Source organism: Orcinus orca, chromosome 8 (assembly GCF_937001465.1).
Source record: "Orcinus orca chromosome 8, mOrcOrc1.1, whole genome shotgun sequence".
NCBI lineage: Eukaryota > Metazoa > Chordata > Mammalia > Artiodactyla > Delphinidae > Orcinus > Orcinus orca.
The window spans coordinates 12,913,696-12,940,094 of NC_064566.1; the positions used below are offsets into that span (position 1 = coordinate 12,913,696).

The 26,399-nt window shown below is 41.1% G+C and overlaps 1 protein-coding gene across 11 annotated transcripts in view; it reads left to right on the plus strand.

Annotated features, from left to right (window-relative positions):
• CELF1 (CUGBP Elav-like family member 1) overlaps positions 1-26,399 on the plus strand; it is a 72,361-nt gene that overhangs the window by 20,020 nt on the left and 25,942 nt on the right. For 7 of the 11 annotated variants that reach the window (XM_033412637.2, XM_049713728.1, XM_012538681.3 and 4 more), the window contains exons 2-3: positions 16,799-16,839; positions 22,038-22,189. The exons of 2 other annotated variants lie outside the window; for them this stretch is intronic. In XM_033412637.2, coding sequence (XP_033268528.1) covers positions 22,119-22,189 — 71 coding nt within the window. In that variant the 5' untranslated portion in view covers positions 16,799-16,839; positions 22,038-22,118. The remainder of the gene's footprint in view (positions 1-16,798; positions 16,840-22,037; positions 22,190-26,399) is intronic. 2 more of the 11 variants (XM_033412560.2, XM_049713732.1) reach the window with 2 other exon arrangements.

Here is a 26,399-nt window from a genome sequence, read left to right on the forward strand (position 1 = left end):
ATCATTTAGTCTTTGGTTCTTAAACCTGTTTTGGATCATGGACCCCCCTTTGAAAATCTGGTAAAAAGCTATGGACCCATTTCCCTATAAACATAAATTAAGTACATAAATATATTTTACATATATATAAAATTTTGCACATAATATAGTGGGGTTTATGGCATGCGTGAAATATCCATGAATTCTACAGGTCTGTGGACCCTAAATGTGGACTCCTGATCTGGTCCAATACCATTTTTCACTTGAGGAAGCAGGTAACAGGAAAGAAATGACTTGCCAATGGCCATACTATAGGTGTGTATAGCCATTTTGATTTTGTGGTTATACTTTAAACACCCTTGCTGTATACAATTGTGGTTTTTTGCATTGTGTTGTTTATCTTTTTTTTTTTTTTTTTTTTGCGGTACGCGGGCCTCCCACCGCTGCGGCCTCTCCCGCTGCGGAGCACAGGCTCTGGACGCGCAGGCCCAGCAGCCATGGCCCACGGGCCCAGCCGCTCCGCGGCACGTGGGATCTTCCCGGACCAGGGCACAAACCCATGTCCCCTGCATTGGCAGGCAGACTCCCAACCACTGCGCCACCAGGGAAGCCCATGTTGTTTATCTTTACGTAAGTAATCTTAATGGGTAATTAAAGCTGTGATCTCACCCAAAAAATAACATAGTAGTCCACAATAAAATACACTTTGGGAAATCAAAGTTGCTATAACAGGCCTGCTCAGAAAAATTAAATGTATTAAAAAAAAAAGTATAAGACACTAACACAGTTAAGAGATTTTAAATAAAATGTTGAACACTTGCGTGTCCTTGTTTTGTGGGACATGAAAATGCCTCCATTGCTGGAATTCTGCTGTGGTCTTTTCTCTTTTTTAAAAAAAAAAAATTAATTTTTGGCTGCGTTGGGTCTTCGTTGCTGAGCGCCGGCTTTCTCTAGTTGCGGCGAGCGGGGGCTACCCTCTTCATTGCGGTGCGTGGGCTTCTCATTTTGGTGGCTTCTCTTGTTGCGGAGCACAGGCTCTAGGCGCGCGGCTTCAGTAGGTGTGGCACTCAGGCTCAGTAGTTCTGGCTCACGGGCTCTAGAGCGCAGGTTCAGTAGTTGTGGCGCATGGGCTTCGTTGCTCCGTGGCATGTGGGATCTTCCCGGACTAGGGCTCGAACCTGTGTCCCCTGCATTGGCAGGCGGATTCTTAACCACTGAGCCACAAGGGAAGTCCCTGTGCTCTTCTTTTTCAGCACGTCAAACAGAGTGTGGACAAGGCTGTGCCTTGCACTGTGAGATCTAGGTGGTGGGATTGAGAGATCAGTTTTGCCATAATTTGGCATAATTTGCTCATCATTACTACATTACCTACAAAAGGTAAAGAGAAAATTTCAAATGGTCAATTTGCCTATAAAATATACTAAAGTAAATAATTATGGTGAACCAATTAATTTTAAGAATTTGAAGGGTTTTCTTTTTTTCAGTTTTAGAGAAAGCGTTTTGCTGGGGTGCAACCTAGTATGTTTATTTATGTCCCCCCAGCAACCTAGTATGTTTATTTATGTCCCATAAACTGGAGGATTGTGCACACACATATACCAGACATGTCAGTGATGGAAAGGAGCTAGGCAATGTTCTTCTCTCTGGAGCTCCCCTTCGCAACTGGGTGACTTAGCAAGTATTTTGTAATCAAAGATCTCAAATGCACAGTAAGTATTGGTTGATTCATTGAGAACTAAAGTACAGAATCATTTGAACCCATCAACCATGCATTTTCTTTCCTTCTTTGGTTGCCTGCCTTTTTTTTTTTTTTTTTTTTTAAAACCATGCATTTCTTATCTTTGGAGAGTTCACTCTGGCCAGAAATTAAGCTTTTCATATATTTCACATTGAGATGAATCTGAATGAATTGTTCCAAGCAAAGTAATTTTTAGAACATAAACATTTGACTTCTGATTATATAAGCCAGCATCCTGGGAAATATATTTTAAAAGTTGTATCAAATTTATTTTAACTTGTAAATCAGAAGAAAAGAAAAAGAGAGACCTAAAACTGTCTGAGAGTTGGAATGAGACCTTCATTCTGAAAGCAGCAAAGGGCCCGTGAAGTCTAGGACCCTTCACACACATGCGGAATAACCTTTTTTGCATGTTAAGTTCCAGGATTTAAATGATAAATTAAGCCTCATGGCTGCTGCTGGCCTGGTAAGAGTGCAGCCTGCTGAAGTTCTCACAGTGTCTTTCCTGTTTGCTGTGGCAGAGGGATTCTTGGTGTAAGTGACTGAAATTATCGGGAAGTTCCTTGGCCAAAATAGAATCTCAAACCTTTCTTCAAGTACCGGCCTGTGTGTTTCTGTTTTTTGTCTGGAGCATGTGAACACAGTGCATGTGTGTGAGATAATTGGGCTTTCACTAATGGCCCCCTTTCAGCAACCATGTATGGATAAAGCTGTTCAGGTCCCTGCTCCTCCCTCTCTGAGCAGGGAGGAGGACCTGTTTTGCTGAAGCTGCTGTTCCACTTTTCAGCTTTCTATATTTGTACAGCAACAGCAGGAGCAGCCCACTAGCTCGGCCGCGTGGCTGCCCTGTGCGCCCATCCTGGCTCTGGCCTGCTCAGGGCTCAGCCAGGGCTTGCAATTTGTGTTCTTCCGTGCGTCCATCTGTCTGTCTGTGTACATTTCTGTGGAGGACTGAGGTTTTCAAGTTGAAGAGGTGACCCGTTTGTCTTTTTTGTTTTGTTTTGTCAATTATAAATGGTAAAGAATGTTTCAGAATCTTGGGGATGGGGTGAGGAGACAAGATTTGTATTATTTAACAAAATATATTTTAGGGAGAGGATGCCAAACTGGTAAACATAGTGTCAGAAATGGTCTCTGGGTTCTCTTAGAAACTTTTCTCATTAAAGTAGTAGTGTTTTTTCCCTTTTGTTTTTCACTTGTCACAAAGCCCAGTTCTTAGGGGTGGAAATGAATTCCTTTCCTGGCACACAAATTTCCTGATGTAAGATTTGAGTAGAAAAGGCTGAGACACGTTTACCCCCTTAAGAAATGACCTCATACACATCTTTTTGGAAGAGGGTACAGTAGGGGCTAAGCCTCTTCCCTTGGCCTTTTGCCGGGAAGGGAACTGTGGGAAATGCCCCATTGCTTTGGGCTTTGCAGTGGCCTATGCTGTTTGCACAGATTCAGAGTGCTTTGTAAAGTTTGGCCTTACCAGAGGGCTTGTAATGTTTTTTGGTGTCATGTCTATTTAAGGAATAGTATGGGACATGACATGCAGACAGATTTCAGTTTATTTCCAAAGAGTATTGGATTTGTTATATATTTAAGGAGTACTCTCGTGCTTTGTTATGAGATATTCTGATTAGACAGAAATGAATTGCTCGATCTTGATCAACTTAAGTCTAAATTCAAGTTGGTTTCTTTGTTTTACCCTTTCCTTTTACTCCCCTCCCCCATCCCCCCCATGAGTCATAAGCATGCCAGGTTGGGAATAGAACTTGTCAGCTGAGTAGGGATGAGACAGTTCTCTGCACATATTTGTAACTGTGGCCCATGAGGAGAGTAAAGGACTTAAAATGCTGGAGAAATACAGTCACTGAGGCAGGTTCTTCTGTGGCTGTGTGGTATGGTTGCAGGGTTCCATGTGACCATTTACTGATGTATTCTACCTTTGAATCACTTAGGAGTCTGTTGTTCTGTGACTTGTCCATTGTTGGCTTCAGGTGTATGTGTTTGTGTAGGGCCTAGGACCTGGTGCTGAGTCTCTCATGGGTCCTACATACTTGATGACTTTATAAAATACTGTTGAGTGTGGCATTAAGTGGGCTTCAGCTTCCCCTTGGCAACTCTTAGTGCCTGTCTCATTTTGCCATTCTACTAATGTTTTCTCATTTATACCATGAATCACTATATACTCTCTTTAGGGTCTATCATTGGAGATTAAAATCAGTGGCAGCTCTCTGATTTTACTGCTCAACCTCAATAAAGGACTCTGTGGTTTAGCACATCTCTATTTCAGCTTTCCCTTTGTTCTTGATCTTTAAAAAAAAATTATAATTTTCCTGGTCTCATTAGTTGTTATTTTTTTCATTGTATGCTTTTTGAAAGCTTCCATAAATCCTTTTTTGATATGATGCGGGAGGGTAATAAATAAATGTTTATAAATAAATAAGTGCTCTTAGAACAAGTGGTTCAGTATTTCGTAATGAAGGTTACACTTACACTGGACGCGAACAGGCCCAGTTGAAGATTTGTCAGCCAGTCATTGCCTTCTTATCTACACCCCTCCCTCTCCTTCTAATAGGAAATATTTCTGTCTAATGTTAGGTACTCCATTTTGTTGGGATTGACATCTACACACTGCTGTATTTAAAGTAGATAACCAGCAAGGATCTACTGTATAGCACAGGAAACTCTGCTCAATATTCTGTAATAACCTTAATGGGAAAAGAATTTGAAGAAGAACAGAAAAAAATTAAATTAAAATCTTACGTCCTCCGTTTTGAAGAGAAACAATCCTCTCCCACCATAGGCACCAACCTTAGTGCCTGGAATAATAATGATAGCAAAAGTTTATTGAGTGGTTTCTGTGTGCCAGGCAGTGTTCTAAATGCTTTTACATACATGAGTTTTAAAATTCTAACAAACATCTTCTAAAGTAGATACAGTTACCATAACCATTTGGCAGATGAGAAAACAGGTATAAAGAAGTTAAACAGTTTACCCAAAGCTAAACCTGGCTAGTAAGCTCAAAACTGGGATTCAAAAGCAGTGGTGTGGGAGCTTCCCTGGTGGCGCAGTGTTTTAAGAATCCACCTGCCAATGCAGGGGTCACGGGTTCGAATCCTGGTCTGGGAAGATCCCACATGCCACGGAGCAACTAAGCCCATGCACCACAACTACTGAGCCTGCACTCTAGAGCCCACGAGCCACAACTACCAAGCCCGCGTGCTACAACTGCTGAAGCCTGCGCGCCTAGAACCCGTGCTCCGCAACAAGACAAGCCACCACAATGAGAAGCCCATGCACCGCAATGAAGAGTAGCCCCCGCTCGCCGCAACTAGAGAAAAGCCTGTGTGCAGCAACGAAGACCCAATGCAGCCAAAGATAAAATAAATTAAAAAAAAAAAAAAGTGGTGTGACTCCAGAGTCTGAGTGTAGGGTGCATTATAGGCTTATAGTCAATATTTGACTATTAATTTTATTAACATGTTCTGAGTTTTATTTGGGGATTTTTGAATCATGAATCAGTTTAACCCAGTTTCATTTTAGAATTTCCTTCTGAAAATGACTATACTATATAACTTTGGTTTTGCAGGTCTCTGTCAACTAATTCATTTTTTGATGATAAAAAGCTGGAAGGCAAATAGTCTGTGAAGCATTCCCAGAATTACTAATTTATCTCTGCTGGTGCCAGACTGTTTACTGAAGATATTGAAAGCAGAGTTAATTTTAGTTTCTTTAACTCTTGGTTCCTGCGCTACACATCTTCAGGAGAGGCCTTCATAGGGGAGCATGGGAAGGGAAGACTGGCAGATTTTACCTAATCCACTAGCTGTGATCTGTGTTAGTGTAACAGGATAATAGGGAGATGTGTTTAAAAGAAATGATGATGGAAGAATTATTGGTAGGCTGAGTAATTTCAGTGGAGGGTAGCAAAAATGTTATTCCATCTTAGACGTGATTAAATAGCACAAAACTTTGATTTAGACAGGGAAGAATCAGTTCTTCTAAGGTGTTTGTCTCTCTCAAATTGATGACAGATTTTCTCTAACCGTATATGCTTTCCCTTGTGTATATGCTGTCCTATGGGGTTTTTTTTTTTTTTTTTTTTTTTTTGCGGTACGTGGGCCTCTCACTGTTGTGGTCTCTCCCGTTGCGGAGCACAGGCTCCGGACGCGCAGGCTCAGCGGCCATGGCTCATGGGCCCAGCTGCTCCGCGGCATGTGGGATCTTCCCAGACCGGGGCACGAACCCGTGTCCCCTGCATCGGCAGGCGGACTCTCAACCACTGCGCCACCAGGGAAGCCCTGTCCTATGTTTTTTGTTTGTGTAAATCTTGTCTTCTGAACAGGGATGGGGATTGGGCCTTTTTTGTACCCTCTCTTCTTCTAGGTATCAAGTTGGATGTTCTCTATGTGTGTTTTTTGATGGATAGATCTCCCATTTTACAGAGAGCTTGTTTTTGTAAAAATGAAATCAAAGCACTGACAAGTTTAATTTTGTGGAACAGTGGGATTTTTTTTAGGAGTGATTTGAAGGAGGTGACAGAGATCATATAAATGGGTATTTAAATGTGAGAAGCACTTTCAGGAGCACAATTTGAGAGTGATGAAAGCATGATAACTGAAGTCACTTTTTTTTAAAGTGACAGTATTAAAGAGATATTTAGAATTTGCCCTAGGGCTGCACATCCTTTGGGATGAATCAAGTCATGCTGAACATACGCCCTGATTGGCTGAAGCAAAGGTGTAATTTTTGTATTTTCTGGCATAAAACCTAACTATCTCAGGAAGCGTCTCTACAGAAAGAAGTGGTTTCTGGTTTTGTAGAATTATGACCTTAAGAACAGAAAGAGATTGAGTAGAGTTTCCTGCTTTTCAACAGAATAGGACAAACCTCCTGAGACAAGACCATATGGAAGCATCCTGCTGAGTGCCCATGTGTTTAGGGTGAGGTTGGGGCAGATGGTACAGGCAGGGTTCCTGGCTGCTTGGTCAAAGATTTTGGAGATGATAGAAGTTAGGTGTTAGGTACTGTGGAAGAACTGTTGTATGTTGTATATATTGGGCATGTTAGCCTAAGAGTTGGGAGTGAGCTCAGTGAGAGGATATTGATGTATTTGGTAGTGTTGGGGGTAAGATAAGGGAAAAGGTGGGGAGATGCTGACCTGGAATGATAACCTGCAATTCGATCTTAACCTCCTTCTGAGATTAGGGAGGGGGACACAAGATATGGTGTGAGAAACAAGATTCCAGATCCCTGGCCTCTTTTGTTCTCTAGAGTTTTCAAGCAAGATATTGCAGGACTGTAGGATTTTTCTATTTAAGCTTGAAGCTGTTTTGATTCCTTTTTGAGGTACTAGGCCAAAAGCTGTATTTATAGAACTTGTTTTGACACATTATCTCACCCTGTCCTTTGCCTTCCTTACTGGAATCCGGCTAATGTTGCACTCTGCCTGGCAAGAAGGGTTGATTGAAGAAATGTACACATAGATATACAGCTGAGTGATTGAAAATACCTCCAAACTTTGTAAATAGTCCAGCTGTAATGTTTGCAGTCAGTTGAGTTGCTGGGATAATTTCAAATGGTATAATATAATTACTCAGCTCACACATGGTAGGTATACTGCTGGTTAACCTGGACATTGGCTGTTTCCACACACAAGTTTCTGGCAAAGCAGGAAAAAAAATACAAAAACAAGGTGCTTGTTTTGTAACAGAGCTTGAGTTGGGATTTTTCTTTGTCCCTCATAATTTCAAGAGTTTTCTTTAAAAAAAAATTTCTGTAGAATAGATAGCATATCCATATGTAGACAATTCAGTCAGTATTCCACTTCTGCAACCTTGTTAGCAATTTTTTCTTTATCCTTCCAGAGATATTCTGTTTATGTACAAGCCATGTGTAAACCCTTTCTTTCTTTTTTTTTTGGCTGCGCCACGATGCTTGAGGGATCTTAGTTCCCCGACCAGGCATTGAACCCGGGCCCTGGCAGTGAAAGTGCTAAGTCCTAACCACTGGACTGCCAGGGAATTCCCAATCCTTTCTTATATAAATATATCCTCCTGATCAGTCCTTAGTGGTACATTGGAACTGCCTTTTTCTCTTTAATAGCTACAGAGTGTTCTATTGTGTCTCTGTACTATAGTTTATTTAACCAGCACCCAACTGATACGCATATATGTTTCCAGTTTTTGCTATTATAAACAATGTTCTTATGTATGCCCCTTTGTGTACATCAGGTGTAAGCTTATTTGAAGGCTGTATTTCTAGAACTGGAGTTGCTGAATTGCTGGATTCAAAGGGCATGTGCAGGTTTCACTATTGATAAGATATTTAAGATCATTTTTTATATTTTGCAAGTGCTATTATCAATTGAAGACTAGAAAGATCTTTTTTGTAAATTTTATTAAAGTATAGTTGATTTACAACGTTGTGTTAATTTCTGCTGTACAGCAAAGTGATTCATTTATGCATATATAAATTCTTTTTCATCTTCTTTTCCATTATGGTTTATCATAGGATATTGATTATAGTTCCCTGTACTATACAGTAGTACCTTGTTTATCAGAATAGAAAGATCTTAATGCAGTGTCAGTCAGACTGCTACGCCAGGGCTTCCCTGGTGGCGCTGTGGTTGAGAGTCCGCCTGCCGATGCAGGGAACACGGGTTCGTGCCCTGGTCTGGGAAGATCCCACATGCCGCGGAGCGGCTGGGCCCGTGAGCCATGGCCGCTGAGCCTGCGCGTCCGGAGCCTGTGCTCTGCAACGGGAGAGGCCACAACAGTGAGAGGCCCGCGTACCGCAAAAGAAAACACAAAAAACTGCTACCCCAAACAATTACTGGAATGAACATATGACCTGAAAGAAAAGACCTATGGAGACTGTCCTGAAATAAGTTGAACTATCAAAACCAGCAACCATTATTGCTGGAGAAGAGGCATGTTGCCTAGGGTAGGGAGGAGTAGCCCCTCCTTTTAAAAAAAATTTTAGGGGACATGGTGATGGTAGCTGAATCTGCAAGCCAGATATATTTCTTTTACTCTCAAAATGTTAGTTCCACCCATTTATGATCTCTGCCTTAGAAAAACATTTGTGGTCCATGTCTCATTCAGTCCTTTTCCCTTAAAACTACTCAGATGGATATCATGAGACCAGTCATCAAAATCAGCCTATAGGGGGCTTCCCTGGTGGCGCAGTGGTTGAGAGTCCGCCTGCCGATGCAGTGGACGTGGGTTCGTGCCCTGGTCCAGGAAGATCCCACATGCCGCGGAGCGGCTGGGCTGCTGAGCCTGCGCGTCCGGAGCCTATGCTCCGCAACAGGAGAGGCCACAACAGTGAGAGGCCCCCGTACGGCCAAAAAAAAAAAAAAAAAATCAGCCTATAAATTCCAAGTACTTGTTATGCTTAAAGTTTAATAATCACCTCAGAAAAATAAAAGCAAACGAATATTTTGAGTTCCCCTCCAAAAAAGCATTTTACAGACTGGCTTATTTTACCAAATAGAGTGCTGTGACTCCAGAAAGTAAAAATCTTACTGGCTGCTTGTGGAACCTGGGTCACTTAGTCTGCTGTCTTCACTTTAGTTCCCTCATCTGGAAAATGGGAATGAAAATGCTGAAGAATCTCCTTTGAGCACTCAGGAGAATAAAGTCATTTCCAGAAGGTTATGTATTATAGAAATGACTCTTCAGAGACATCAAGATTATAAGGTAATTTAAAAAGTAACTCTGACAGTGTTTTAGAAAAAAAAATTAGTCACATTCTGCCTACATGGTACTAACATATGGTGCAGCCCTGATGAGCTGCACAAGTGGGCTGAAATCAAAATGCATTTGGAGAGAGGAGCAGTAGTGACTCACTAGATGAGACAGATTTGGCCTTATGGCCGGGCAGTGAAACTAAGGCGGAACTGGTGGTCTTTGAACATGCCAAATTTCAGGAAATGATACATGAATATTACGGGAAATTGGAATGACTGAGGCTTTGGGTGCGGATTAGGTGCTTTGTCAGTGTCTCAGTCGTTGTAGCCCTCCTCTGTATCTTTAGAACCCCCACTTCTTCCACACAGTGGGGAACCTTTGCTGCCTCTGACTTCTGTGCATGGTTCCCTGTGTCTTTGGGAGGTAGAAGCTGCTAGGCAAATATTTAACACTGATATGCCTGGAACATTGGGTTCAAACTAGAAAGATACATAGGACAGTTAGCAGTTCTTCCCAGAGAAAGCTGCACATTAGCTTAGCTACCATATGTAAATTGCTGCTGCTACATCCAGCAATTTTGTTGCCCAGGGCTGACAGTGCTGCCAAGGAAACAGGAGGAGCTAAAGACAGAATGAGATTCCTACTCCCCTCCCCCTGCAATAGAGAGCTGTATGGGGAGGAGAGAGGGAATACTTAATGGGGATTTGAGAATTACTTGGAGAGTATAGGCATTTTGGGAGGAAGTAGGAAAAGAGATTTTTTAAAATGTATTTTGCATTCCCTGTCTGCCTCACCTGAGCACCTCCAAAATGGAATGCCTCTTAGGTGAGATGAACTCTTGTTTAGCTGTGTACATAGTCGTATGGAAAGATCATATAACTAAACAGGAGATAAGATGGCAGATCAGGGAAAGGAAGAAGAACAAAGTCCAACTCACCACCATTCAACTTTGTGAACCACTTTTTGTAGCAGTTTCAGAGGATTTAATAATTATGTTGGGGCTTACCTGATGGTGCAGTGGTTAAGAATCCGCCTGCCAATGCAGGGGACACAGGTTAGATCCCTGGTCCGGGAAGATCCCACATGCCACGGAGTAACTAAGCCTGTGCGCCACAAGTACTGGGCCTGCTCTCTAGAGCCCGTGAGCCACAACTTCTGAAGCCCGCGTGCCTAGAGCCTGTGCTCCACAAGAGAAGCCACCGCAGTGAGAAGCCCGCGCACTGCAATGAAGAGTAGCCTCTGCTCGTCGCAACTAGAGAAAGCCCACGCCCAGCAACGAAGACCCAACTCAGCCAAAAATAAAAATAAAAATAAATTTTTTAAAAAAGGAAAAAAAAAGATGGTGGCTTTGTCAGATAGGTGTTATATTTATTGTTTGTGATATACAGATAAGGAAGATATTGGCAAAGTCAGGCTTTATGCCAATTCTGACTCTTGATTCTTTTTTTTAATAGATTTATTTATTTTATTTATTTATTTTTGACTGCGTTGGGTCTTTGTTGCTGCATGTGGGCTTTGTCTAGTTGCCGCGAGTGGGGGGCTACTACTCTTTGCAGTGCGAGGGCTTCTCACTGCGGTGGCTTCTCTTGTTGTGGAGCATGGGCTCTAGGCGTGTGGGCTTCAGTAGTTGTGGCATGCGGGCTCAGTAGTTGTGGCTTGCACAACTAGCCACAACTGTGGCTCTAGAGCACATGGGCTTAGTTGCTCCATGGCGTGTGGGATCTTCCCAGACCAGGGCTCGTACCCGTGTCCCTTGCATTGGCAGGCGGCTTCTTAACCACTGCGCCACCAGGGAAGCCCCCTGACTCTTGATTCTTAAATATGGGCTGCTCACAAGAAAAATGTTTATAATTGTCATATGAAGAAAGTGTTGCCATTTTGCATAACAGTGTTAACACTACTGAACTGTACACTCAAAAATGGTTAGATAGTGAACTTTTCTCTTTTTTTTGGCCGCACTGTGTGCAGCTTGTGGGATCTTAGTTTCCTGATCAGGGATCGAACCCGTGTCCCCTGCATTGGAAGTGTGGAGTCTTACCCACTGGACCGCCGGGGAAGTTCCTGTGTATTTTTTAACCACAATTTTTTTTTTTAAAGCTGGGGAAAAATTGTTGCCTCTAAAGAGAGGATGAGCATACTGGCCAGTGGCGAAGGAGATGAGGTTGAGATCTGTTTATAATCTTCTCTCCTAGGGTCAGGGAGAGAACACACGTAGATGACTCAGTCAGTAAAGAATCAGAAGCCCCAAACTTAAGTGTGAATCATGGAAATAGTAGCCACAGAGCAAGTGTCGGAAGGGCGGGGGGAACGGTTTTTATATACCCCACAGAGGAAGTGTCGCGTTTTATCCCTGCTGACCAAGACAAATCAGAGCTAAGCCTGATGTACAGGACTCAGGCTGTTTAACATGGAACAGTTTACTACTGTGGAAGGAGATGCTCTGGGAGTGATAAGAATAGAAGGGCATTTACTGTGTGTTTCAGTGTATCTGTTTAATCCACCTAATCACCCCCATTTTACAGATGAGCAGAACAGTTAGTGGTTAGTTTTTCAGTCTTGAGTCCACGTATTTGTTGCTGAATACTTTTACACATTTCATTTGATGCTCTAGTCTTTGAGTAGATTCTACTCACTATTAGTTGTGATGTGTGTGCCCAGGATCCTGAATTAGAATCTGGTGACAACTGCCATTCCCTGGCTGCAGGTTCCTAGGGAAAACAGGTAGAGTGGCTAATCCAGACAAACTCAACTGGATTTAGCACTAATCCCTGGTGGAGTTCTGCATCATGAAGAGCTTGGCTAGCTAGGATAGCTTCCAAAGTTGATCCTTTCATCTGGTTATTTGGCTTTCTAGGGTATGGGGGTGGGAGGACATGCAGTTTTCCACAGCAGTAAGCCCAACCTTCTTATTGAGCCAGCCGTATAACTGGAGGAAAAGGAAAGAAGTGAGGGCGTTGCAAACAGTCTAAAAGGTAACAAACATTTTTTAAAAGCACGATTTTCCTAAGTCATTCCTATTATTTGTCTTCTGTTCCAGTTAGAGATTTGTACAGTGGCTTGAGTGTATTCTGGGCATCCATTTGGTTCCTTTTGAGATAATGTGTATAGTTAAGTCCTCTTTTACAGGTGAGGAAATTGACACTTAAGAGATGTTAATGAACTTGATCAGAGTCACACGTCTACTGAGTAACAGCAGGAAGTTTTCACTACCTTTAATCAGATCTCTCTCAGGACAGTTGAGACTTTGGACATTTACCTACTTAACAAGATTTGCCTAAGAAAAAAGGTCAGGTTCAACTTTATGGAGCTCAGCATTTTAAACGGTCTTTTCTGTGGTTTGTGTGCATGATCTTCCTTATAGATAGTTTTTAACTTGATGTTCTACAGGACCCAGACTGTTCATTGTAGAGCAACTTATTACAGTGGAAGGAGATGCTCTGGGAAAGATGTGGCTAGGAGAAGGGAGTTTACTGTGAGCTTCAGTGTATCTGTCAGGCTTTCAACCAAGGTTCCAACTGCCTGGCATTATATTCGTTCCATCCAACTCCTTCATTGCCTGGATTCATGTGATCTTGAGAGTTACTTCATTGTATCTTTTCTCATCTGTAAATGGAGATAGAATAGGTAGGAGCATTAAATGTAAAGCACTGAAAACACCGCATGGCGTACAGTACTCAAAACATGTTAGCTTTTATAATTGTAGCCACTTGTAAATGACTGGACATTTCTCCCTACTTTCTGGTGATAAGGTGTGCAGATTTTAAATACCATATACCATCAATTTGAGGATGCACGCATTTATTACCATTGATGGCATCTTAAATTCCTTGATTTGTGATAACCTGTTAGATTCGAAGAGAAAAATCTGTGCAAAAAACTATTCATCTCAAAGCTGGATATAAAATCAGTGAATTATCTATTGTTTTAAATTATCCAGGCCTGTTTTCAAATTTCCCAGGAGACCTATGGTTACCCTGAGGGCCAGGAGAGGCAAACAGGTAGGATCTGCCTTGCCCCCCTCTGTCTTCAACCTGAACAGCTTCACCTTTATGTTTATGGGAAAAACACTGCATTTAAAAACATTTCAGAAATCTCTCATCTGGATAGTTCAGTTCTTCTTTAGCTCCCTGCTTTATTTATATCCAGGTATTATTGAGAGCACTTACTAACAATTGTTAGTAAGTTAGTGAGTCATGTTCATGAGGCTAGGGTCATGGGTTCAGGCCTTATGTAGGTCACTGAGAATTACTGTGCCTGTTACCAGCCTCTGTATCTGGAGTTTGGTTCAGTGCATACTATGTAAGAGCTGTTGATGGTGACTGAGTCAGTGACCATTTATCTTACTATAAAGGACTGTGTTTTGTTATTTACTCAAGATACAGGCCAGCAGAAAACTCTGAAAAATAAGAAAGGTTCATTACCTTGCCTACACTAAGGGAGGTGTGTAGGAGATCTGAGACCTTTCCTATCAGCCCTGAGAGGTGGTACTGTTCATTCACTCTTGCATCCTTGAAACATGTAAGTTCCAGGATATATTCCAAAACCAAATATAAATTATTTCCAGATTATTTATTGTGGGATAGGTACTTTGCCTTTCAGAGTCCCCTGTACCACTGACTTGCCAAGTACAATTTTAATACATCATGGCAGGTCATGTTTGGAACATCTAAACATATCACGAGCAGGCAGTCCTCCTTGTTTCCCTCCATCCTCGTCTGTTGCGTTGCTCCCCACCCCACCTAACTTTTTGGTGCTCCTTTTCCCCCCCTAACTCTTTTCACCCCTCTTTGGAACCACCTTTATGCCTCCATACATAGTGATTAAGAACATGAAGGTAAGATTAATAGAAACAGACTCTGTGGAGCTCCAGGGAATTACAGGACAAAGGTAGTTCAGGCTTCCTCACAGATCTTAATGCATTTAGTTTGGTTCCCCACAGAAATGAAAGATGTAAAAAACTCAAACCTGAAGCTTTTAGTTTCTATTTAGCTTTCCTCTCTCCCCAAAGCATTTCTGTTTTCTTACAGACAAGGCAACAAAATGTAGGAAAATTAAAACTGGAATGACAAAGCTTTTAGAGAAAATACTTGGAACTTCCCTGGTGGCGCAGTGGTTGAGAGTCCGCCTGCCAATGCAGGGGACATGGGTTTGAGCCCTGGTCCGGGAAGATCCCACATGCCGCGGAGCAACTAAGCCTGTGCGCCAGAACTCCTGAGCCTGCGTTCTGGAGCCCGTGCTCCGCAGCAAGAGAAGCCACTGCAATGAGAAGCCTGTGCACTGCAATGAAGAATAGCCCCTGCTCACCGCAACTAGAGAAAAGCCCATGCGCAGCAAGAAAGACCCAGTGCAGCCAAAAATAAAATAAATTTTAAAAAACAATAACACCATTCACTTAAAAAAAAGAAAAAGAATCCGCCTTCCAATTCAGGGGACACGAGTTCGATCTCTGGGCGAGGAACTAAGATCCCACATGCCTCAGGGCAACTAAGCCTGCATGCCCACCAACTACTGAGCCCGCGTGCCTCAATGAAAGATCCCGCATGCCGCAACTAAGACCCGATGCAGCTAAAAAAACTAAATTAAATTTTTTAAAAAAGAAAATACCTTCTTGTGTTGTGTATTAGTCTTCCCACTGTCCTCCTGCAAGTGACTAGGGCCTGTGTGGAGGAAGATGGTGTGTCCTTAAGTTTTCTTTAAAACGTCTTCGGGTGACTTAGTATGATGATTAATATCCTACTTATGTGTTTGTTTTTTAAATAAATAATTCACTTTCCTTTTTCTCTTGGCTATGCAACTAAGGTGGTTCCTTAGCCCCCTATATATAGGGCCGCTATGTTCTCTGGGACCTAGATGTGTGTCCTTCATACTTTTAATATAATGGCCCTTCTTAACAACCCCAGGCCTCCCTTTTGCTCTTTGTATCCTGGAGATTCCCCAGCTAGCATGCAGTATGAGTCTGGTCTCACAGGGTCACACACTAGCAGTGTTTCTCAACTGTTCCATGCAACATATTGGGAAACATGACTCGTTGGTCTTTTATTTACCCTTTATATCTTCCAGAATAAAACTAACAAGTAGACATTTAACTTGTTCTCTACCCTCCAAGGTAACAACTACTTCAGAGCCCTCTCACGACACACTGTCTCAATAAAAGTTTATTCTGCCTAGATGGTCACATTTCTCAAGAGAGATAGACCATGGGCTCTGGAGTTAGAATCCCTCATGTAGATTATTTTAGCATCTAAATTCTTAGAGTAATCCCCACCTTAAATGGTTATAATGATACAGGATTGAATGAGGTGTTGTGAACTTAGAAAATGTAAGTTCCTTTCCACTTAATAACTTGATGATGTAGGCAGGTCCGAGAAAGTGCTTTTAGAAGTTTTTTTTTGTTAGTGTAGACTTTGCATTAAAATGGTTGGGAGCATCATTACTTCATTAGCATTAGTGAAGACCAATTAGGTCCATATGAAAAGTCAGATTAAGTACTCAAGCACCCATTTTATGTCAGTCAAGAAATGTCTTTGTGTTCACGGAGGGTAGGTAGAGTGTAGTGTCTCACAGTGAGTTCTGGTTCTAGCTTTGTCTTTGAGAATTCTTACACTTTCCAGAGTAGACTTGGTGACTTTCAGCAGTTCTCTGTAGCCAGGGCCAGGCAGAAAGTACAGTTGGCAGGAGTTGTAGATGGAAGTTTGTAGGAATTTGGGCAGCTTTTATAGAATCAATCTTGCAAGATTGTTCAATAATGTTTAAAAATGAAACAGACTGGTTTTGTGGTTCCTCTGTTTGCTTTTACCTTCAATTAACTTCCCCATCTTCCGATTTTTTGTTGGTTTCAGTGGTTCACCACTGTCCTGGGGCCACCAATATGCATTTACAAGGCAGGAACTTGGGGTTGCCTTTGAAGAGCTTTATGCCTGGCACCAGCCTATTCAAGAAGGTTGGTTTGGGGAAATATCATGGCCTCTTCACATTAACAATATGATCGTTAATTGCTAAAAGGATTATACAACCTTTAGCTTTACTGTAGTTTCCCACCCAAAAGCAGATGCTAAAAAATGATTGTTTTGGTGACCTAGCTGTGCTACAGTTCAACTTCATAAATCCTAGTCAATGTTTTGCTGTTTGTTGTGACATTTTGTGGTAAGCCTCTTCTTAAGCCTTTTAGTACTTTAGTTCTCCATTTTTAAGTTGATGGTGTTCTTAAATTAACTTTGAGATGTGAAATGTAATTTATCGTTAAGGTATTGTATACTTTAAAAATGGGAGAGGGAGAGTTTGTTTTTTATCTTCAGTCTTGGTGACAAAGGGGCTTTTCCTTGGGAAGAAGCTACATATCTGGAATTATGAGAAGTATAGGCATGGCCCACTTATTTTTCTTTCCTTGGTTTTTTAGAGTGAAGACAGTAGTCCAGAGAGGGAGGTGGAAAGCTACAGGTATGGGCTAACTGCTGGATGGGTGTGCTCTGTGGTTTTCTTTTTAACCTTCTTGCATGAGGCCTGTTTTGCAGAAGTGAAAAAATTTCCTTCAGAAAGGTGATGGCTTTTTTCCTACATTATGGGATAAATTTCCTGTTCCTAGGAAGCTAGATTTTTTTTTTTTATCTTTTTGAACTCTTTCTCCTTAGCTGTTTCCCAAGGCAGGCTTATCTCCCATTTGAACTAGCTGCTGCCTAGTTCTAACAGCTGGGGCTGGGCAGAGGGTGGAGAAGGAGAGGGGAGAGGGGAGGGAGGGTATGTATGTGTACGTATGTACATCTACACACAGCAGCTGCCCAGCTAGCTTTCTTTCCCCTTTGCACTTCATAGCTGGAAGATCCCAAGTAAACAAGAACAAGGATGAGGACAGAACGTAGTGGATTTCACACAGATAATATTACCCTCCTGGAACCAGAAGTTGTTCAACATACTGATTTTTATTTATTTTGTGGTACGCCGGCCTCTCACTGCTGTGGCCTCTCCCATTGCGGAGCACAGGCTCCGGACGCGCAGGCTCAGTGGCCATGGCTCACGGGCCTAGCCGCTCTGTGGCTCGTGGGATCCTTCCAGACCGGGGCACAAACCCGTGTCCCCTGCATCGGCAGGCGAACTCTCAACCACTGCGCCACCAGGGAAGCCCAACATACTGATTTTTAAATCAGCACTGGGGCCTAAATAAAGCTTAAGCTTACACTATATTGTTATCAACTAACAATTACACTTAAGTTCCAGAACTATTTTGGGACCTGAAAATATGACCTGATTTGAATGGTGGTCACAATTTGACAGGACAGTTTATTTGGTCAGGGTTAGTTAGTCCCAGAAACTCCAAGGAAGGCTCTGAGCTTAACACTTTTGCTGAGAGCACTAAGCATGGAAGAATGTCTTTCTGCTAGTCCTTTGACACTGACTGGGGAGAAGATAGTAGTGATTAAGGATAGGGAGAGGAAATGGAAAAAGATTTCACAAAAGGTAAATTTTCTTCCCTTCAACCTTGTTCTATCTTCTCATACACCATATATGATAATTTTACAGGCAAACCAACTTGCACACAACAATTACTAAACTTAGTGCTTTTTGTCTTACAGTGGTTTTAGATTTGGAATGGAAGTTTTTTTGTTTTTTTTTTAAACTGGAAACTTTATCCAGAGAAGATATGCTTTACAATTCTTGGAGGTATCTTAACAACCTAGAATGAAACTCCTGTCACAGAATTTGGATGCATTTGCTCACAATCTGGAAATAACATAAGCCCTAGGGAAGGAGGAAGGGGGCTTTCTGCCCACATCCTATCAGCAGTCCTTAATTACTAGAAGTGGTTGAGCCTAGCCAGCAGGGCACACAAGACCAAAAAGCAAAAAATGCAGGCGGGAGGCCCAGGAACAAAATCCAACTCGCAGAGATCCTTGGTGGGCACCAGTGTTTTTCAAATTTTTAATTTATTGCCAGGTTTTAAACATGGGGATTTCAAATACAAATGGAACTTTTTTTTTTAAATAATAATTCTATTCCTTCTTTTCTTTAAAACCCTCTCCCCCCTTTCAGGAATTTTTTCATTGTCTAGATTCTCATGGAAACTCAACAAAGATTTTTTGTTTTGTTTTAAATTATATTTAACTGTCACATTTTTGCAAAAAGTCTCCCACAAAGTGAGATGTCACAGAGATAATTAGCAATTTAGGTCAGTATATTTTTGCATATGCAAGGTACTAGCTTGGGAGTTTTAGGAGACCCACTAATTACATTAGAAGTACTAAATTTTGGAAATGAAATTCAAGTCCATAAAGGTTTTAGGCTAAATTTTAAGTTATTCTGGTTGGTTATTTTCAAGTGGTATCAATTGGTTGCTTCTTTTCTACATCCCTTATGTACCATTTAACTGCCAGAAGCTCAGGGGGTGGAGGGGGGAAGCCAGTCTACTTAACTGTCTTAGGTTATGACTTTTCCCTAGGTTTTTGTACTTTTCCTTAAATAGACTAATGGTGGGGATTTTTAATGACATAGGCTCTCTTTTATAATTTAGTAGTAGGCTCTAATTTCCTCTATGCTCATATAACCAGACTTCACATTTTTGCCCTTTAAAACACATTTAGATTATTGAGATGGAAGTATAAAATCCCTTCACCTGTCACTGAATTCCCTGGTTACATCAATCAAGATAGACAGCCTGTTGTTCGCACGTACCACCTGGGCTTTTTTGCTCACCTATGCTTTACTTTGCTCTTTCACTCTTAACAAAACAAATGCTGTGATTTCTAGCATTTCTCTCTTCTAATCCAGTTTTTAAACTGTTGATTCCCTTCTGATATTCTTTTTTTTTGGCATTTTTGAATTTTATTTATTTTTTATACAGCAGGTTCTTATTAGTTATCTATTTTATACATATTAGCATATATATGTATACACTATGTATATGTATGTATATATGTATACTCAATCTCCCAATTCATCCCACCCCTTCTGATATTCTAAATGCAGGGTGTGCTATTCTTTTGAGGGTTTCCCTTATCCTCTGATCATTTTTAATGATTTGGGTTATTAATGTTACAGCAGGCTGACTGCTCCTACCCTCACACAATTAGACTTTAAATTGTTTCCCTTAGAACAAAGTAGAGAGTATTCAAGGCAAAGAAAACTGAGACAGCCAACCAGGGACAGAAGAGAAAACCATGACTATAAATTCACAGACATGTGGTAAAAAGAGACTGAGGGAAAGTTAAGGTCTTCTTTTGCAGTGGACCCTGGGTTATAAGCCTGGAATGGTTTCTGAGCAAGAAATTTTAAAAAACAACTACTTATGGACAGTTTTCTGTGAATAACTTTTTCATTTCCGCCTAACAGCTGCATTTTTGTATTTCCATAATTGTTTTTTTATCATCACTTAACTTTGTAACCCTTTTCTAAAATTGAGTGACTTGTGATTAATTTCTGTTCTTTCTTTTCACACAAGCATGTTGAATTTAATTATACTGAAACAATTCTTGTGACCTGCCTAAAGAGAATCACCCTCCCTCATGTAATAACATTTCCATCTTGTAGGTTTTAAAAACAGTGCAGCCTTATAAATCGTAAAATGAATTTTAAAACATTACAACCTTTGGCTTAGTAAAGATTACTGTAAGGAGTGCACATCTTTCCTACACTGAGCAGTGCTCTTTTGTTATACATGTGATTTTGATTAAAATAGAGATGTAATTAGTAGTCATGTATTTCTAGTGAATAATAAAAGCATAACAACCAGTGGCCTTCCTGAAAACTTGATTCCTTTTTAAAGGAATCCTTGAACTAAAAAATCTAATTTGGTTGTTAACTGGCCTCACAAAGTTGCACCTTAGTCTAGGTAGTTTTCTATAGGAAGAGGCTTCTGATCGACTCCAGTGTACTTAGAAACAAGGACTAGCCTAACCAGTAACTCAATCAGCCCCAGCTTGGGTTAACATCTTTTTGTCTGGCAATCAGGGCTTGGTGAACTGTGTGTACTGTGTGCCAGTTGCAGTCTCCTCTCACTTGCTGCCTGTTTTTGCTTCCTCTTTTAATAGGGTGGAAGAGAGCTCCTGTCACTTCTGTCTCTAAAGTAGTAGATCAAATGGGCAGGGTCTCTAAAAAAAGCAGAAAAGCAGCTATCTGCTATTTTAGTTCTAAATTTTGCGTGGTTATGTCTGGATATTGGACAGAAGATACAGTTTCTACCTTCCTCAGTCAGATGCAGATAGGTGTCAGCCATCGTTACACAGACTAGAACATTTAGGCCTGTGCCACGACATTACTGCCTTTCATTATTTTTTGTTAACGTCATTCTGTATGTTTAGGAGTTCATCTGTTTACCTCTTTACAGGCTGAACATAACTTCTTTTTTTCAAAGTTCCCTGTATTGTGAACTGAGCTTGAGTGAAGTCTTTGAGGTAAGGCAACCCTAATGATAAAAATGGAAAGAAGGCCTGTGAAATTTGGGAGCCTTCAGAGATACAGTTTTAGAGTCACTGCCTAAATATTGAAATGCCACCATTTGTTGTTTGGAGGGATGTGGAGCTAAATTGAGAATGGGAGTACCACATCTGCCTTGACTGCTAAATATATCCATCTCTGCTGCTCACCCATAATAGAATTTTTATGTGCACATTCATTAATTATGGTTTTAGGAACAGTTTAAAAGAGGGCAGCCACTGAAGAGACTTAGTCTACATTCCTGTTTCCTTCCTTTAAGTGTTTGAGTATTTGTCCCTGGTAGGCCCCAGTTCTTTTTCATTATTATCACTGTGGTGGCTTTTTAGTTTTCTTTTGTTTTTTGTTTCTCTAGAAAGGTCAAACTACTGAAAAAAGTGTTCCTTAGTACTTTATCAAGAGGCAGAATATACTATTCCATTTTTATTTTTCACTTTTTAAATTTTCTGGCAAATTAAGATTCAGAATTAGTAAAGAAGTTTTGCCCTGTGCTACCTAAATGAATGTCAGTGAAACAGCAATTTTTAAAGTTTTCACTGTGATGAGGAACCATTAGGTAGCATACTTTGCTCTCAAGACCATCAAGAAAGCAAGGCTGGTCCAGTGCAGGTAGTAGTATAAGAGCAGTATGTTTCTGGTGGCCAGTTCTTCAGCCAGCTTGCCTCTGGCCTGCTTCTGATGGATGGTCTGAACCATTAAATGACTCTTCTGAGGTTAGTTTGGAACCCAAATAGTGCGTTCGTTGCTGTCTTTGGCACGTGGAAAATAAGTTCAAACCAAGGCTAACAACCCAGTTCTTTCTAAAATAACATTTTCAGACCACATGAAGTGAACTTTTTTTTTTTTCCCTTTTCTTTTGCTTCAGGTAGTTTCAGGCTTTGGGGGTCCTCAAAAACTGATTCTCAGGGAGGAGTTTGGAAGATGTGAAACAAGCTTGTGTTTCTTCTGCTCTGTTAGCCACTGCTATCTTCATGGATCTGACACTATTTATCTGACAGTGCACTTAGTACTGCTTCGCCAGGGAAAATCACACAAAACAAGCCTGGCGCATCAGCACTTTCATTGTGTGCTGGGCTGAGCCTCCCTTCACATGGTCACATCCCCCTTTTAATCCAATACTCCCTTCCCCTTCCCCAGTCCTGCCTGTTTCTGTGGCACTTATTGCTGGTTTCCCTGAGCTCCTGTTTCCACTTTGTGTTTTTTGTGGGGCCCAGGAAGCTAAAGCTGTGTGTATTTGTGGATCAGACAAGTGCAGCAAGTTAATAACATTGGCTTCTGAAGGGGAGAGTGAGGTGATGGCTGCGTTTAAGTTGGATTTCCTTCCAGAAATGATGGTGGATCATTGCTCTTTGAATTCCAGTCCCGTGTAAGTATTTTTGTTGTCTCATTTTTATCATAAGTAGAGGAACTGGGCTGTTTTCTTTGTTATTTGATAAAACTGGTCCCTTTCCTTAAAAGAGGGAAGAAAAAATTGGGTGAGGAAGCCGAAGTCCACACTATTGTTATTTTCTATTGTAGTCTGATTCTCTCTCATTACTGCTGATTTCCTCTAGCTATAAAAGTTTTGTACATAAGGATGCATTTGATATATGACCAGCAACATCAGCTCAAGTGTGCTGGCTCCAGTCCTTTTAAGCTGTAGTTTTCCCACCTGATAGATTCCAAGGCATTTTTTTAAACCATAGTTTTATTACTTTGGGTTGGGTATACAACTTCAGATAATCTTTTGGAAAGCTATTTATTTGTATGTTTGTTTATTTTTAATGATCAAATTCTTAGACTCCTATCACAGAGGACTGGTAGCTAGGGTGTATTTAGTAGTATATACAGAACGCTGTATTGACATGTAAATTAGTCCTGAACCTTGATTTCCGCACCTCTCAATCTAATTGAAAATGCAACACAGTACATGATTCTGGGGACATCAGATGTGCCCCCCCAAAGGGGGGCAGACTGGATTAATCTTGATTGGGAATTTGCCTTAATAAATTTTGAATGTGGAAATGAGAAACCTAATCAGTTTGCAGTACTACTGTTCAAGAAGTGACACTGCCATTGTATGCAGCTAAAACGCCAACCTGGCTCTGAGTTATACCTATAGGGGGCCTGAATTCTGGGCTTTGTAGAAAAGAACACACTTCTAACTCTTGATTTCAGTTTCTTTAACCAGGCTTCATAGTACCTTGGAACCTAAGTAAAAGAGCCTTAGGTTATTCAAAGCCAAGAATATTAAATGGTAGACTACTCCTTAGATAACAGTGGTGCAAGTCTTTGAGATTAGGCCTCCATGTGCAAATCAGTCTGCCCTGGGATTAGGTGTAACAGGTGTTGTAATAGCAGATTCTCAACAGTTCTTTGTGGAATAGTTTTGGGGCGGGGGGGGGCTCAAAGTTAGGTGGCTTGCTGATTTGGGATGGATCCTATGCCTTCTCTATAGTCTCCAAAATAATGGTAATTTAGTTGTGTCTTTTTATGAGAGTTCTCTTTACTGCTAAAATAAAACTTTAGCAGTAGATTATAGGTGAAATCACAATGAATCCCATCATAAAGACTTAATAAAAGTATTCCCATGTACCAGATATATGGTCCCTAGAAATAGGACTTTGTGGCTCAAATTATCTTTCACTGTAACACTTTCTCTCTATGCGTTGCAACTGCCTAGTGTTCAGTCCTTAGATACAGCATTTTTCCTCAGCCTGTTTCTCATCTTTTACAAGGTCGACCTAATTCAGTATCCCATGAAATCTGGATCATGGACCACTGTGTGAAAGTCACCTGGAGTATAAAAATGCAGGTTCTGGATCCATGTGCAGATATTCTCATGCTAGAATGGGCCCAAGAATCTATTTTAACAATGTCCCATGTGGTTTTTGTGTACACTTAAGTTAGAGAACTAATGGACTGAATACAATGCTCTTTCTGAGTACAAGTAATCAGGGAGTACACTGCTGTATTATTTTTTCCCAAGAGCTTTTACATTTGCTTTAGTCATCCAGCTTCACAAAAGCTTTGTGAGGTTAATTGGGCATAAACTATTGCCCCTGTTTTACAGATGAGAAACCCAGTTGAGAGAAGCTATACCTGACTTGACTGAGGACAGTTGGTATCAACCTTGGGCCTAAAATGCAAGTTTAATGATAGCTGCTTTATTTGTGCCCCCTAGACCTGGCTGCCTCAGGTGTCACTAAGCAGTTAACCATCAATGCTTCTCATTATTGCAAGTCCTCTGGCCCACTCCCATGGGCACCACACACCCAAACCCCACAGAGTTGGGAAGAAGAAAGTTCTACAGAATGGTGTATGCTTGCCACCTCTTTCTTGGACTCTCAGCCCTTCTTTTCACTCAGTACTTTAGCAGTAGGCTTGATAATTATTAGTTTTCTCTCTGAAGTGATATTGCCTGGGAATATGATCTAGCAATGTATCTATTCCAAAATTTCTTTACAACAGAAAAATTGCTGGAGGAGCTGTGGAAGGGCTGGGAGGACCTGATCCCTAGTTCCCTTTCTTATTTATAATAATAGATATTACAGATACTTATTATTTTTAATAAATAATACTCTTCAGCTTCCACTGGTTCCTTTTACTTTCTTTGCACACTAGGTCATAGGTGTTCTGTAGGGATTGTATCTCAGACCTTTTCCTCTTAGCTTTCCCATTGCTTAAGGGGGCACTGATGTGCTTCTCTGATTCTCAGATCTTTATCTATCCCCCAGATGTCCCTTGAGTTCTATGACTTTGTTCTAAATACTGCCTTTTGGATACCTCCATCTGGAGGTCTCCCCATGTAAAAACAATTCCCCAAACTGTCTGTACTAGAATCCAAGAGTGATCAGTAATTTCTTTTCCTCATCTCCTTTATCGATTATCTCCAAGTTGTAGTGAGTCCTGCCGCCCAAATTTCTCAACATTGCGGGAATGGTTCCTAATCTTAGGGTCTGGTTTGTGCAAGAGCCTCCTGATCTGCATATTTCCCCACTTTATTCATCCTCTAGATTATTGCCAGATGTCTTTTAAAAGACAAATCTAATCACCCCTTGTTTAAAAATCTTGGAATAAAGTTCAGGCCTATCAGTATAACATGGAAAGCCATTTCCTGGGTCTCTCCAACCTCTTTATTCTCATCAAATTTCTCTTTCTGATTTTTAAAAAATGTTTTTATACGCCCCCCCCCCCAACTTTCTCAAGTCCTTTTCCTACCTTTCTAATGTTATCTCACTCTTCTGTCCCTTCTGAGTCCTTACCATTTCCTCATCACCCCTTAGACTTTCATACCTCCATGCTACATAGCACTTTTTCCAGCTGCTTACTCCATTCAGCTTAATCCCTGTGCACACACACCCCCTGCCCCAAATAAGTTAAACCATATTAGCCACTTTTTTCACAGAACTTTTATAAATCTGTTAAAGCATTTGTAGCATATTGTAGTTGTGTCCTTCCACTTGTTCAATGCCATTGTCTACGGGGCCGGTATTGCTCAGTCTGCTTTTATAGCCCCTATAGTGTGTAGTATCTGATACACAGCAGGAGCTTGGGAAGTACAGTTGAATGAATGATAAACCCTGTGAGGCTTTTTTCTTAATAATTAGAGATGATTACTGAGGTAAGATCTTCAGACATTATCTCTCTTCCTCAGGCAAGAAGGCTGAAAACCTTCACAAGTAGATTGTTACTGTTCTGTTGTTGAATGGTGACTTAAAAATATTGATAGCTTTTTCTAGTACCTAACACCTCAACTAACAGGAAGATCTCCCTTTATTCAAATTAAAATTCCTTCCTTCCTTCCAGCATAGATGCATCTAGTCTTGTTCCCCTAGAGAACATCTGGTAAGTAACTTAGGCCAGTGTTTCTGGGTCCTTTTCATTCTGGTGTTCTTCTGTGCTAGTTTTTCCACAGCACATTGTGAGCCAGAGGACCTGGTAGGGGTGGGTGGTGGCTGGAGATTGGGATGCAACAAGTATTTATGCCTGCTGGGGAGGTGGAGGGGTAGGTAAGTATTTGAAATTTTTCTGTCTGTATAATGAGCAAATGGAGGTCAACAAGTAATGAGAAGGGGAGAGGGAAAAAACTGAGTTATTAAAGGTTTTGGAAATGATTTTTAACCAGATGTGAAGGTAGTATTTGCCAACCCGTCTGCAAGGAACAGATACCACTCAAGCTAGCATATATGAAAGGGTTTTCTTGTAAGGACACAAGTAGACTGGACTATAATATAATCAGGAACTCTACAGCTGAAAGACCCGGAAACTCCATCTTTTTGACCCAGGGCACACGTTCTGCTCTGTCTGCATGTGCTGCTGCTTCTGTTCTTCATCTACCAGATAATTTTGGTTGCAGCACGGCTTGGCTTTGCCATTGCCCTTCCAGGCTGTCTTGACACCCCCCGCCCCAGAGCATTTTCATCCCACAAAAGAAACCCTGTACCCATGAGTAATCATTCCCTCCCTTTCTCCCTACCCCTAATCCCCATTCCTAGGCAACCACTAACCTACTTTCTGTGTCTATAGATTTGCCTATTCATTTCACATAAATAGAATCACACAATATGTAGCCTTTTGTGATTGGCTTCTTTCAC